We start from the raw sequence: 14,784 nt of genomic DNA on the forward strand, positions 1-14,784 counted from the left end.
TCACTTCCCCATTAATGCGGCCAGGGAGGTAGGTGTAGAGCCTTTAATGCGGAGGTGGCAGCCTTTGCCCTTGATATTTTCTTTAACACTGGTGTATCTAGAAGGTTCAAGGTGTCCCTCTTTAACCATTAGTCTTTCCAGAGCTGTGCCTTGACCTTCATAATGAAACCTTGAGTTCTCTTGGGTCGGTCCGAGGAGGAATTCACCCTCGGTTGTATCCTCGGAACCTCGGCATATGGGCCGATTCGTAGAGTTTAATTCTGGAGCAGGTCGGCCCTTCATGCTACAGTCCAAAGGCCCATATGCCCATTTGGGTCCTTTTACTCCCCAAAGACATGTTAAATACACTTCATGCAAAATATGGCTACATTTCTAGGACAATTTTTTTTTATATGTGTCAAGTATTTTAAATATAAAATAATATTTTTTTTAAAAAAAACTTGTAATTTAGCTTAATTTAGCTTCAAACAAATTCTTTTCAAACCTTGCTCAAATTCTTGGTAGGCAAAAATAGGGTTAGTATAGGGCCCACTCCACACATTTTTTTTTTATATGCGTCAAGTATTTTAAATATAAAATAAAATTTAAAAAAAAAACTTGTAATTTAGCTTAATTTAGCTTCAAACAAATTCTTTTCAAACCTCGCTCAAATTCTTGGTTGGCAAAAATAGGATTAGTATAGGGCCCACTCAACACATTTTGGAGTCAAACGCAAATGTAAAATATATTATTACTTAGTATTTAAAAGCAATACTTGAATTATAAAAAATAATCGAACCTTTTTTATATAATTTAATAAATTAATTAGACTATTTTTTATATATTTATAAAATGTATTAAAAAAATTTGATTCTAAAAATTTTTATACTCTTAAATTATCGCAAATATAGTAAAATGTATTAATAAAATGTTAAAGTGTAAAATGTTGAACAATTCAATAAGAATATAATATTTTAAAAATAATTTTTATTTATTAAATTTTGGTCCTTAATAAATAAATTTATAAGCATTCTATCAGCTAATAGAATTTTTTTATTTTTTTATTACAGTAGTATATTTGTACAATGCTATAAAACAAAATAGATATAATATAATATATTTTAGGGGACTTTAGGTCATTGCCTAAATGGCCTAAAGGTAGAGCCACCCAATATCCAATCATCTTTTCTTCCGAGTATTATAATGCAAATAATGAATCATATACTTTAAATATGCAGCCAACCACGAAGTTTATGTATAATCATCGATTTTTACATAATCAATCACATCCATGTTATAAAGAAAACATATCAAATATACACTGTATCGTCTAGATACATTTATTTGATAGGAAATGTTGTACGGCATTCTGGAACTTGCAGTTGAGCTGAAGCCGCAGCAATCTAGAGTATGATGGTTGAATTATCTTTAAGATTTGTTTCTTCTTGTGACCATGTCTGATGCACATGCATCCAAGTGAATCCATCTGCTGCAACCGGGGCTTCCTGAAAAGAAATTAAAAGAAGAAAAAAAAAATCAGAAAACGTCCGGCACAAGTTTAACAGGATGTTTATGTAAATCACCTTTAAACTTTACTATAACAGTGGTCAGGATGCTTATGTAACTCACCTTTGAACTTATTATAACAGTGGTTTTGCAACAATTGCGTTCCTCACCTACAAGAGTCAGCTAGTCAATTTAGAGAAGCAGAGATCAGAAGGTACAATAACCTAGCGTTTCAGGGTGGCTTTCAAAGATATGTATATATAATTTTCTACTGCGTTTATGAGTATCCTCTCATACAAATAATTATAGAAAATATGACCATTCCTTTCATGGTCTCTGCATAGTTACTACAGAAGAAAGAGTATAGACTATAAGACATGCAACAGTCAGACACAAATGTGAAGACAAATGATATTGATGGTTGCACAGTATTAATTTTATACCGTAATATTATCAAGTTCGATTTACTGAGAAAGAAAAAAGGTATAAGAACAAGAAAAATAAAGTAAATAAGCTCAATATTATTTCAATCCCAGAACTACATATCATGGTTTAATTTCATGCATAAGCTCTCAATTGTATCAATTTAGTCCCTGAAGTTTTGAAAATGGTTCAATGTTACACTTACTCCCACTTGCCATCAAATTAACTACTGAAATCATACTAACCACACCTCCTTCAAACTCTTTTGGTAGTAAAGATTAAAGCGAAACACAGGCTAAATCACTTAACTTGAAAACCAATTTTATTAAAATCACTCTATTTCAAAAAGGAATCTGGAGGCAAGCATAAAATTGAACTATTTTCAGAACCTCAATAAGTAAATTGACACCATTGATAGTTTAGAGATGAAATTGAACTCTAACATAAAGTTTAGTGATAAAAAATTGCAGTTGCAAAATAAATAAAAGAAGACTAAAGTAAAGGGGATAACAAAGTTTGCACCAGATAACTCCCACTTATTTAACTTCACAAGCCATGTGTTTGAACCGATTTGTGTGGGCAACACCCGATCAATCCAGACCCGAAATTGCTTTCCCTGTTTGTCTCCATAGATCGATCTCATTCCATCTATGCCATCACAAAGAGAATGTTCAACGCCAGTTGGTTCGACATGAACCCCAGATGGATCCTGACAAAGAAAAAATTAATAATAATAATAACTATAGACTCATAACTAACCATAGGTACAGAGTAGCGTGACTAGCAAGAGAATGGGGGATGGGTTTGAAAAACAAAAAACTATTATCCAACTCATGGCCTGCTGTGAGAATTGTCACTAACCAGAAGCATAAATAAATAAATAAAAAAACACCAGGCAGATGACCATTACAACTATGAAATATAATTTACTATCTGTAGGCAAAAGGAGACATGGGAATACTTATCTTTCATCTACAACCCAGGGTTCTATCAGAAAAATATAACTCAGAAAACATATACTAATAAATAACAAAATTTGGCATGTACAAGGATGGAAATATTAGCCCCCCAGAAGGACTAAATGTCACTAACCTATACCCAACAAGACACTATAATTATTAATATTTTGGATAAAAATAAAGTTACTCTAAATATGGGGAGGGTCAAGGGGGTTGGAGTACTAAAATTTGTAGGAGAACTCATAGGTGCGGTTTGTGGCGAAGTATTAATGAGGGGTAGGAAAGCTTCTCTAAGCATTTTTCCTTTGTTGTGGGTGATGGTACCTGGATTCATTTCCGGCATGATAGATGGGTTGGGGTTGATCCCCTTAAAATCTTTTACCCTGAGTTATATGTGATTTCAGCGGATAAGGAAGCTTGTATTTTTGATGTTGTGAGTCATCAAGAGGGGGATAATGTTAGATTTTGGAACCTGAGATTTTATAGGGATTTCGAAGACTGGGAGCTTGCTGCTTCTTTTTCTCTTCTTGATTTTATTCAAGCTCATCTTCCACGTGGAGTAGGCAGCGATTCTTTGTGTTGGGGTCTTAATGGAAATGATAAGTTTGATACCCATTCCTTTTACAATGAGTTAAGGACGACTCCCAACTCTATCTTCTCTTGGAAGGGCATTTGGAAAGCAAAGGTTCCCAAAAGAGTGACTTTTTTTCTATGGACGGCAACTCATAATCGCATTCTTAAATTGGATAATCTCATGCTTAGATGTCACACTTTGGCAAATCGGTGTTGTATGTGCCGGTGTAGTGGGGAATCGGTCGATCATCTCCTTATTCACTGTCATGTGGTGAATTCTTTATGGGTTTTATGCTTCAAGCTTTCGGTATTCAGTGGATCTTGCCTAGCTCTGTGGCGGAATTATTATTTTGTTAGAATTATTGGCTTGGGAAACATGATTCAGATATTTGGAATTTAATTCCAGGATGTTTGATGTGGACTGTATGGATGGAGCGTAATCGTCGGTCCTTTGAAGATCCTGAGAAGTCTTTGGTTGAGTTGATAGGCTTGTGCTAGAGAAGTCTTTTTGATTGGTCTCGGTGTTAGGGTTTTACAGAATGTTCTTCTATTGTTCAGTTTTTTTCTTCTCTTAGTTTAGTCTCTTGATTGTTTTTCTGTGGTGTTCTGTTTTGTGTTTTGCTGTGTTCATTCTCATGAACACATTGTATGTTTCTTTTTCCATTTTCATCAATAATAATTCTTATATTACCTATCAAAAAAAAAAGTTACTCTAAACTTATAAAATTGAATTGAAAGGTAAAAGGGATATCAGACATACACAAGCTGCTTTCAGACTTGCCAGATATGGCTCAAAATTCTCAACTTCTGCACGCCTCCATCTCTCATAGAACAAGTAAAATTTCACTACTTCATGTCCAGGATTTACATTTTCCAGCTTGCAGTCCAAAAAGTCCATGACATCTCTAGGAGAAGTGTTTGGGCCGAGGCCAAAATGACCAATAGCTTGTATGATCCCAGCTGCACACCTCTCTGTTGCATGAATAATCTTGGGGTTATTCTTAGCATTTTCAGCATGCCACTTCAGCAATTCTTCTTGGGCATTGCTAACCTACATAGTGGGTAAATGTTAGAATATAAACAGTTGTGAGGACAACCTCAACTGCTTGCTGAGATAACAACTCAACTGCTTGCTGAGATAACAAGATTGGCAAAGGATCAAATAGATGAACTACCAACCATGACACCGTACACTTCTGGTATGCTGAATAGCTCAGCATCATTTCCAGAGTCACCACAAACAAGAGTGTTGTTAGGCAGTTTTCCCTCAGCCTTAAATTTTTTCAGCAGATATGCAAGAGCTTGCCCTTTTCCAGCAGCTTGTGGTAATATATCCAAATCCATTCCTCCACTATAAATTATTTTAACATCCAGCTGCCCAAAAGCAAATAGAGGTTTCAGAAATTAATAATAAATATAATATATGACATAAATCAAGTCATAAACTTACTTAAAAATTAAATCTTACTCCATGCTTTTCAAAACACTCCATAAGAGCCTTCGACACAGCCTGAGCCTTGTCTTTCTCAACATAAAAGCTAACCTTGTGTGGTCGTAGCTCTGTCTCTGCCTGTGTCACCCCATAAAGTTCAACACTTCAGAAATTTTAAGTAATGATTACTATCAAGTCAATTCCCTTGAATGCTTTATAATACAGATCATCATATTTGATATCAACACCATGAACTGGCGAAAGAATTAACCCATCAGATGCCATTATCTATAAACAATACCTGAAGAGTGAGCTCAGGAAATTTTTTTGATTCCTCTATGACTATGCTCTTATTCCATTTCTGATTTAAGATTTCAACCCAACCATCATCTGGCACCATTAAGTTGCCATATGTTATCTCAGTACCAACAGACATTATTGTTATATCTGGAGTTAACATGGGTTTCTCTTCCCTCAACTTCTTGTAAAGAACAGGTGATCTTCCAGTAGAGAAAACTAGCAGAGAATCATGACGATAATTGGATTCCCACAAGGCATTAAATCTGAGCAGAGAAAGGTTCTCAGAATCATGATGATCAACCTGCAATGAAAGCATCGCACAATAAAATCACTGCAGCAAGAGAATGGAGTAACATGAGCATCAAGAAAAGAATTAGAGAACCTACCATCGTATGATCAAGATCCGAAACAATCATGAGACGTGCCGAGGTCTTTAGCCTATCCATGATTCTTCCCCTGACTTGATCCTGTAATTAAATTGATTAAAATTACAATTAAGATAATAATATTTTGATGCTGAGGTTGATGTGGAATATGAAATGTTAAAAAAATTAACAAGTATAAAATTTGAATAGTTTATTATTAAATGCAAACACTTGGAGCACACAGAATACAGATCAACTTCTTTATCATGGAGAATCTTCATCTTTATTAATATTTTACTAAGAAATTATGAGCATCCAACATTTCTGCTTCATCCTACAACAAATTTAAAGGACCACAGTGCCTGTTATACCTTTCAAAACTATATATGGCACTAACAGATACAAAAGTTTCCAATGCTGAATAACACTGATAAAGAAATAATTACAATGGAAATTACCTACCACATATTGGCTGCTTCTACTTGTAGAAAATTCTTATGATAATAAAATGGCCAACAATATTACAAATTCTATTGGATATCATTAATATTCCCAAGAAAATTAAACCCGCCTCCACTCCTTACCCTGAGAAACCCCCCCACCCTTTAATTTCATTTCTCAAAAAGAAAAAGATAATCATAATAATAACATAATCATGAAAAAAGCACAAATTAAAGTAAAAGAACTAATGAACTTAAAAGTAATCAACAAGTAAATACAGGGAGTGGGAGTAACAAGGAGTACACGCATTAGCGTTCCTCATTTTTTTTCTTATTAAATACAAATGAATAGACTTTAGAGGGTAAGATGGTGTTTTAACTCATGAGCTTTTAGTATGCAATCAATTTCAGCCATGTTTAGTAAAAGTAAACTATTAAAAAAAAGAAAGCCAAAAAAGCAAGAGCAAACAAACATACTATGTGGTTTTCCAAAAGAGAGTTCAACAATACCTCCATACTAGTACAGCGAAAAAAAAAAAACCCCAGATATGTAAAAAAACGAAAAGGCAAGAGAAACAACTAGTTCAAAGTTTAAGCCCAAACTTATAATGGAGATTATATAAACAATATGATCAACTCGAATCAGCAAAGAACTATAATACCCCATTAAAGTCAAAATACAGCAAAGAAATAAAAACCCATCTAAAAGTATATAAGTGTGAATTGATTAAATAAGAAAAATCACATGATTCATCAAAATTTTCCATTTGATCACTGAGAAACCTAGAAGGATATAAAATATTGCTTTCAATTCCAGTACATATAACACTAGGCTAAACTATAAATCAATAACTCCTGCCATAAATAATAATAATAATTCCTACAATTCAAAACATCCGGACTCACATTTTTCTCAGCAACCAAACAGAACATACAGCAACATTTAACAAAAAGTAGTACAGTAAACAATTACCGAGTATTAAATAAAACGATCCAAAGTTAACAGAAATTTGGAATTCAATCTGGGAAATGAATTACCGGGAATAAAGAAGTACCTGAGAGTAAGCGAAGAGTGTTTGTGGGCTATGAGTGAATGAATGAGAGTGGGTTTGGGAGTTGATAATGGAAAAATAAAGGGGAATTGGATCCAATATTCGTTGGCGCTTCTTTTGTGAAGAGAAAGGCAGTGTGGGACCCAAACAAAAACAAGTTTCATTAAAAATTGGTTTGGGACACTTGTACGCTAGTAAAGGTGTTGGGTCACGGGAATGTGGGGCCCACTTTTGTGATTGGACGGTGGTGATGATTTGTTTAGGTTTATGATGCAAAAAATGTGGGTGATCTGGCGTTTCTGATTTAAATATAGATCTGTATAAAATTGGGAAAGACAAAATTAGGAGTAATTGATAGGCGAGTGCTAGTAGCATATTCTTTGGGATATATATATATATATACATATGTGATTTTTTATTTACTAAATATGCTGCTTTGTTTTTTTTTTCTTTTCTTTTCTTTAATTGGATCTATCAAAATTCAGCCAAAATATAAATTTTGGATCTATTATCAAAAGAACAAAATTTTTAATTAGGTCCGACTCCTTTATTTTGTAGGGTCAGGAGTCAGGAGATTTTCAGACCGTATGAATCAGGATAATACTGCGTAATAATTATTAAAATTAGCAAAGTTTTCAAATTATTTGGAAATCTCTTTTTTAATTGTGTTTTTAAATAGGAAATTTTAATGTTAAGATTGTGTTTTAAATTCAGGTTTTGCTTTTTTAAGTAAAACCAAGATTTTAAGAAAAAACTATTTATTGACGTGACAAAAGGTTTAACATACACGCTAGAGTCATATACTCTGATGACACATTCTCAGGTCAAAAGTGATTTAAGTTAAAATTATGTTTTGAAAACATGATTTAAAGATAAAATTTGATTTAAGTGAAAATGGTGTTTTTAAAACAAGATTTCAAGGGAAAGTTATTTTAAGTAAAAATTACGATTTCAAGGCAAAATGTCAATAACACAATGTCAAGGCAAATAGGACTAAATGTCGTGTTCTGAAAATACAAATTTTAATTTAAATCAAAATATTTCAAGGCAAAATGTGATTTAAGCAATGATGGTGTAAAGAAAATTAGTAGGCTGGATTCTTCGGACTTGAAAGGACTACTGGCTGTCTTGATGGCCTGAAAAAGGAAGAAAAGCAATCAAAGGTGACCGAGGTCGCCGGCCAAGAACCCTCCGATGGCAAAGTTAGTTTTTCTCTCTCAAATTTTGGAGTTTCAACTTTTTAGGATGTGTAAAAAGCGTACCTTTATTTTGTCTAAATAAGCATTTATATAGTGTCCTAAGAACAGTTATTAGACTTGTAACCTCCCCTGGATTTAAGGAGGTGTTAGAGTTCAGGGATAACTTCCTCAACTGTTTAAGAGTTACATTTTTCTCACATAACGATTACTAGAAGTTATGCATGTAATACGAAGTTGTTGTACATACTTAGGAATCATTTTTCTCACATAATGGTCACTAGAAGTTATGCATGTAAGACGGAGTTGTTGTACATACTTATGAATTTTCCTAAGTGTCAAGGGCTCGTCCAGAAGTCCTCGTCCGAAAGTCCTTTGGACGAGCATATCTCGTTTCTAAGGGAGGTCGTTCCTTTACGGACGACCTTCTCATGGACGAGGTTCATGGTTCCTTTGGACGGCACGGTGCGGTTTTGTAAAACCTGACCACGCAAAGCTCGTCCAAGCACCTTCCAGCATGGACGAGCTTTTTATGGACGAGGTTCTTACAACCTTTGCTTTTTTGGTCTTGCCCTGGACGACCTCCATGGACAATATTGGAGCTAGTTCCCCATCAAGCAAAATCGTGTTTTCAAAACTTTAGTGGAAGCCATGAACCCTATTTGTGTTTTAAAAACACAAATTCAACTTTTTCTTCTTCGTTTTTTGAGAAATACACAAATTTAACTTTAACCAAACTAGGTTGTAACCCATACTCATGTAAGGAAACATTAAACAATATTGATGAAGAGTTAGTCTTACTTAGGCGAGTGAGGCAGTTATCTTGGCTTTCGCGTTGAGTATTATGAATGGGTCACTTAACATCAAAATTAAGAAAATTAAAATAGACACTTTGTATAAAATTATATTATAGTTAGAATCTAATTTGGATTCAATTTGGAACCATGTTCTAAAAAGTGAGTGAAACACGATTTCAATGCAAAAATTGAAATGTTGAACTTTGTGAAAAAATCATTAAAGTGCTCCTATCCCACACACTCAAATCATTGATTCTAGACTTATTTATTTTGTCATTCAAATCAGTAACTTCATTCCTTTCATTACATAACTCTCTCCACCATTACATTTTACTCTCTTTTGACTCTTATCAATGCTTTGTTTGGTTTGAAGTAAAATACTTTTTAGAATTTTTCTTTTTTCATTTTCAAGCGTTTGTCTGCATATAAAGTATGGTCAAACTTGTAAATTTTTTTGTTGATCATAAAATCCTTTTATAAGAAGTCGTAAAATATTTTACTTTTAAAAATTTGGTAAAAATTTTTATAAAAACAAACAGTGACTTCAATCACCCAATTTAATGGTTAAGTCACTAATTCGATGGGTTAGGTAGCTAATGCTGCCACTCTTGTAATCGATGTTGAAGGTTCAATAACCAAAGCCTTCATTCCAGCCACCATTGCTAGTCATCTAGTCACTGGAGACACCACTTCGCGATCAGTGTTATAGGTCTAATAAGTAAGCCGTCATTCTAGCCAAGCAACCACCGGTGTTGGCAGTCCAATGACTGGACACACCATTCCTCCACCAATGTTGGCGGTCCAATCACCAGAGACACCACTCTGGCGCCGGTAGCTAGAGCCCATTGTTTTGATGATTTGGTCACCAATAACTAGTGCTGGAGGTTTGATAACCACGATTTTAATTAAACTTCTATTGACCAAACAATAGGTATATAGCGCACACATTGATTGCACTTTGATAACATGTTCTCAAGTTAAAAGTGATTTAAGTTAGATTTATGTTTTGAAACACGATTTAAAAGGTAAATTTTGATTTAAGTGAAATGGTGTCTTAAAACTAAAGTAAAAAATAATAATTGTGCTTTCAAAACACGATTTCAAGGCAAAATGAATAGCACAATTTCAAGGCAAGAAGGATTAGAAGTTGTGTTTTGAAAATACAATTTTAATTAAATCAAAACATTTCAAGGCAAGATGAAATTTAATGAAATAGTTATTACAAACACAATTTCAAAGGAAAATTTTGATTTAAGCAAAATTCGTGTTTTCAAAACTTTATTGTTTAAAATGTAAAACTTATAATACAAAAACTCAGCCAAATCGGCCATTTACCACTTTTCGCAGAAATTATTAGCAACATACCACTGTTTTCAAAATAAGTAGGGAAACACCACTTTTTTGAAACTCGAGTTCATGAAACTCGATTTACACAGCAAACTCGAGTTTTAAACACTCGAGTTTCATAAATTTTAAAAAAATAATAAAAAAAAAAACCTTGTGCTGATGTGGATTTTTTTATTGAAAAAATGCCACATGGAACTCAAGTTTGGTAAACTCAAGTTCCAAGCAACACAATACTCGAGTTTACCAAGATCAAGTTATTTGTAAATACAATACTCGAACTTAAATGCTTTTTTTTTTTTTTCTTCTATGGTACTTGAGCTTACCAAGCTCGAGTTCCTTGTAATATGGAACTCGAGTTTAGTAAGCTCGAGTTCCTTATATATATATATATATTAATCAACAAATAAACATAAACATAAAAATAAGTAGTTTTTTTCATTTGAACGCACAAACATATGTTTTTATTTATTTAAATAGAAGCATTGTAAAATATAGAGATTTTAATTTCAAAATATGAATTTTTAGGCCACTCATACCCCTTGTTCATTTATTTTAACACACTCATCAATTTCTAACTTCTTGGAAGCATTATGGTCAAATTGTTTAAAATATTGGAGGTTACAATTAGCAATTAGAACAATATGTAAAAGAAAATTTCTCATGAACAAATTCGTTGTGAAATTACTACGTAAACTTGACTAGTGGTCTTCATCGTCATTAACCGTAAGTTTTCTTATTCATTTGAACTACTTTTGGACTTGATCCTCTCCTATAAGAGATACGTAGGCAACCTACCAAAGGTTCAGTCCTAATCATGCACATCACCTTAGATTAGGAATAACCATAGGCTCAAAATAAAATTATTTTATTTTCTAATCATTCAAAAGATTGGACAACCACAATCTAAAGTCACAAAACATCATGAAAAACCCATGGCATTCGCCCATTTGTTATATCTTCAAGCACAAAACCCATGGCAAATACAAAAATTCAACATGAACAAAATTTGAAACACACAAAATTGTGCACAAAAGAAAAAAAAATTCTACGTGAACAAAGATTCATGCACATTTTAGGATAAGACACTCCAATCAAAGCCAACCCTCAAAAATAACAATCAAACAAAATTTTTAGCCCAAATTCCTAGCTTCAAAACAATCAAAAGATGTTAATTTTTTTGCATCTCAAAACAAATGAAATAAGGTAACACTAGATACGACACAGATAAGAAAAATATGATCTTCAAATACAAAAAATGGTTTAGAATCCAAGCACTCAAACGAATGGTAAAAAAAAACTTAGCATATATTTGGACTAATATTTGGGGGTTACAATGAGAAATTAGAACAACATATAAAAGAAAATTTTCTCATTATAACCCCCAATATTTTTACCAATTTGACCATAACGCTTCCGATAAGTTAGAAATTGATGAGTGTGTTAAAAATGAATGAACAAGGGGTATGAGTGGCCTAAAAATTCATATTTTGAAATTGAAATCTCTATATTTTAAAATGCTTCTATTTAAATAAATAAAAACATATGTTTGTGCATTCAAATGAAAAAAAACTACTTATTTTTTATCTTTATGTTTGTTTGTTGATTATCAATATATATAAAAGGAACTCGAGCTTACAAAACTCGAGTTACATATTACAAGGAACTCGAGCTTGGTAAGCTCGAGTACCATAGAAGAAAAAAAAAGAGCATGCATTTACAAAGAACTTGAGCTTGGTAAACTCGAGTATGGTGTTGCATGGAACTCGAGTTTACCAAGCTTGAGTTCCATATGACATTTTTTCAATAAAAAAAATCCACATTAGCAGAAGTTTTTTTTTAAATGAAACTCAAGTGTTTAAAACTCGATTTATACAGCAAAGTCAAGTTTCAAAAACGTGGTATTTCCCTACTTATTTTGCAAACAGTGGTATGTCGCTAATAATTTCCGTGAAAAGTGATAAATGGCCGATTTCCCCACAAACACTCAATAATTATGTACAACATACAAAATAAGTTTTAAAACAATAAATTGATTAATCAACTAAATTATGAACGTCGTGTCAAGTGCACTGATTCATTGGACATAAGCTTAACCCGTTCTTTAAAGCCTCTTAATTGTTTTGTAAAAAAATTAGAGTAATGCTAAAGGCACAAATTATTTTACAAAAAAATTACAAATAGGGGATGTGGCAATGTCCACAGCAGCTATTAAAATACTAAAATACATGTCAAATAAACTAAAATGAAATTTTTTCATCACAAAGAGTCAAGGACTTACAATTTTTTTTTTTAAATCATATCTAAAAAATTATCATACAAACAACCCATCTTCCACTCCATCACTCTCTCTCTTTGGTGATTTTCTAGATATGGAATGGTATAATGGTGTACTGGATCTTGATTACTTTTGAATTTTCATTAAAACTGTCTTAAATTTTCACCTTAACCTTGCTTTTTTCCTCAACTAAACCCTTTTGACCCCCTCTTTCTCTCTTTCTATGTCTCTTCAATGTCCTAGGATTACACTTAACAAAATTCTAAAAGAAGAAAGCTTGGATAGAGATACAACATCAATCACCATCATTTCATAAACCAAGGCTCATTAAGATCCAAGACATTAATAAGAAAAACACAAACACCTAAAAGGAGATCCATGGATTAAATCCTAGAATTAATGGAGTTCCAGGAGAACATAAGCTCAATGATGCTATGGTGGTGTTGGAAATGAGATGAAGTTAGCATGGATCTAGTTGGATATGTTGTTCTGAGAGAGAGAGAGTAGAGGTAGAGAGAAGATGGAAAGTTATAAAGTTGGTTGTTTTTCCTCAACTTGGGTGTTTTAGGGTGTTTGGTTTAGCCAAAACTCTATCTTTATCACCCAATTCTCAGAATCTGAAGGCCCTACTTCAAGAAACATTGTTTGGTTTAGGCTTTTTTTTTTTGTTTACATAACTCAAAACTCAAAAGATTGTGTTAGAGTTGCTGAAATTGAGAACAAGTTTTAGGAGTATTCAAGTTATGAAAACTGAGATATTGTGACATTCTTGTAAATCTATGCAATTGTGTAGGACTTATCATGACTTATCTCCATCAAGACATACCACAACACACTCTCCCAATAGCTCTCACACCCTTTCTTCCTTCTTATTACTCTAAGTCTTTACTCCACGTACCCAAACCACACCCACCAAATTACTTTCCATTTCTTTTTCACCTTCCTTTCAAGCCAGTCCTCTAATTCTCTGAAAATTTCTTCCTTTGTATCCGAAGAAGACCACCTGCCCATTTGAAGCTCTCTAGCCAAAACCCAACAGCCTCCATCTGAAGCTCTCAATGTGTGGGTTCTTTCATCAAGACTGTTTTGAGTGAGGACAATATGTGGGCTCCACCACTTTTTTCAGAAATTTAAGTTTTAAAGGTGAGAACTTCACTCAAGAACAAGAACCAAATACAAGTTTGATGGAGTTAAGAGAAAAGTAGAGATAGAGAAATAATGGGTTAGATGTTTAATTGATAAGAAATACTATATAATAAAAGAGAAAGCTGTGGTTGCGCCATGTGACTTCATCAAATTGCAGAAATTTTGTTAGATTTTTAAAAATATATATAATTTTTTTTTTGTTCTTATCTTCTTCTCCTATAATTTCTAAGTTGATCAAAATTTCAATTTGAATACAATCCAAATTCGTCATCTAATCCTTTTATTATTAATTTATCTATAATTTCTAAGTGATTTATTTAATTAGCAATAGGAGATCTACTTCATTTATGATTTGTGAGTTCTAGCATTCTAGGGGATTAGAATTTTGGTTTCACACTAGTAGTTCATATCGACATTAATTTTTAGGTATGTATTTGTTTACACTAATTTTTTTATATATTTGTTTACTCTAATTTCTTTCATCAAATTGAATAGGTTTTGTGTATTTTTTGTCTTTTGTTTAACCTAAATTTATTAAGTTTTATCTAATCATATGGTTATGATTTGAGAATCAATTATTAATAAATTTGATGATAAATTGTTCTATCTATTTTATTATTTAATTTTACTTAAATTCAAAAATGTTTTCCTATTTTATTTAGTTTATACATGATTCTTGATTAAGCCATGATTCCGCCAAGTGGCTTCACCAAATTGCAGATTTTTTTTTAGATTGTTAAGAAAATAGATATAATTTTTTTTTTGATCTTATCGTCTTCTTCTATAATTTCTAAGTTGATAAAAATCTTAATTTGATTACAATCCAAATTTTAATCATTTTATTATTAATTGGTTTTTTACTATTTTTTTTTCCTCTTCACAATCATATACGGTTACTTTTTTTTTTCTTTGGATTAAGAAAAAAAAAAAAAAAAAAACCGATGTACGTAGTTAGGAAGAGTTAGACATGTGCATGAGTTGGAGAGTTATAACT

The 14,784-nt window shown here is 32.6% G+C and overlaps 1 protein-coding gene across 2 annotated transcripts; it reads right to left on the minus strand.

Moving 5' to 3' along the window:
* Positions 1–1,177: 1,177 nt before the first annotated feature.
* LOC142610785 (sucrose-phosphatase 2-like) lies at positions 1,178–7,188 on the minus strand. Of its 2 annotated transcripts, none has more exons than XM_075782723.1 (9): positions 7,033–7,188; positions 5,559–5,639; positions 5,174–5,473; positions 4,909–5,010; positions 4,620–4,814; positions 4,201–4,491; positions 2,431–2,617; positions 1,609–1,655; positions 1,178–1,484 (listed from the first exon to the last, which is right to left on the minus strand). In XM_075782723.1, the coding sequence occupies exons 2-9, from the start codon at positions 5,616–5,618 to the stop codon at positions 1,383–1,385; spliced, it is 1,284 nt and encodes a 427-aa protein (XP_075638838.1). In that variant the 5' UTR covers positions 5,619–5,639; positions 7,033–7,188; the 3' UTR covers positions 1,178–1,382. The 2 variants fall into 2 exon arrangements, with proteins under 2 accessions (XP_075638838.1, XP_075638839.1); XM_075782724.1 differs by having other exon boundaries at positions 7,016–7,120.
* Positions 7,189–14,784: the final 7,596 nt, after the last annotated feature.

The sequence above is a fragment of the Castanea sativa genome, chromosome 9 (assembly GCF_040712315.1).
Source record: "Castanea sativa cultivar Marrone di Chiusa Pesio chromosome 9, ASM4071231v1".
NCBI classification, from domain to species: Eukaryota; Viridiplantae; Streptophyta; class Magnoliopsida; order Fagales; family Fagaceae; genus Castanea; species Castanea sativa.

What these genes read in the sequence shown, in the direction of transcription:
- LOC142610785 (XM_075782723.1), bottom strand. Translation starts at nt 5,618, where the DNA reads ATGGATAGGCTAAAGACCTCGGCACGTCTCATGATTGTTTCGGATCTT. An exon ending in TTCCTGAGCTCACTCTTCAG is followed by an intron (nt 5,011 to 5,173) that starts GTATTGTTTATA and finishes GGGGTGACACAG; the next exon opens with GCAGAGACAGAGCTACGACC. An exon ending in CAGAAGTGTACGGTGTCATG is followed by an intron (nt 4,492 to 4,619) that starts GTTGGTAGTTCA and finishes CCCACTATGTAG; the next exon opens with GTTAGCAATGCCCAAGAAGA.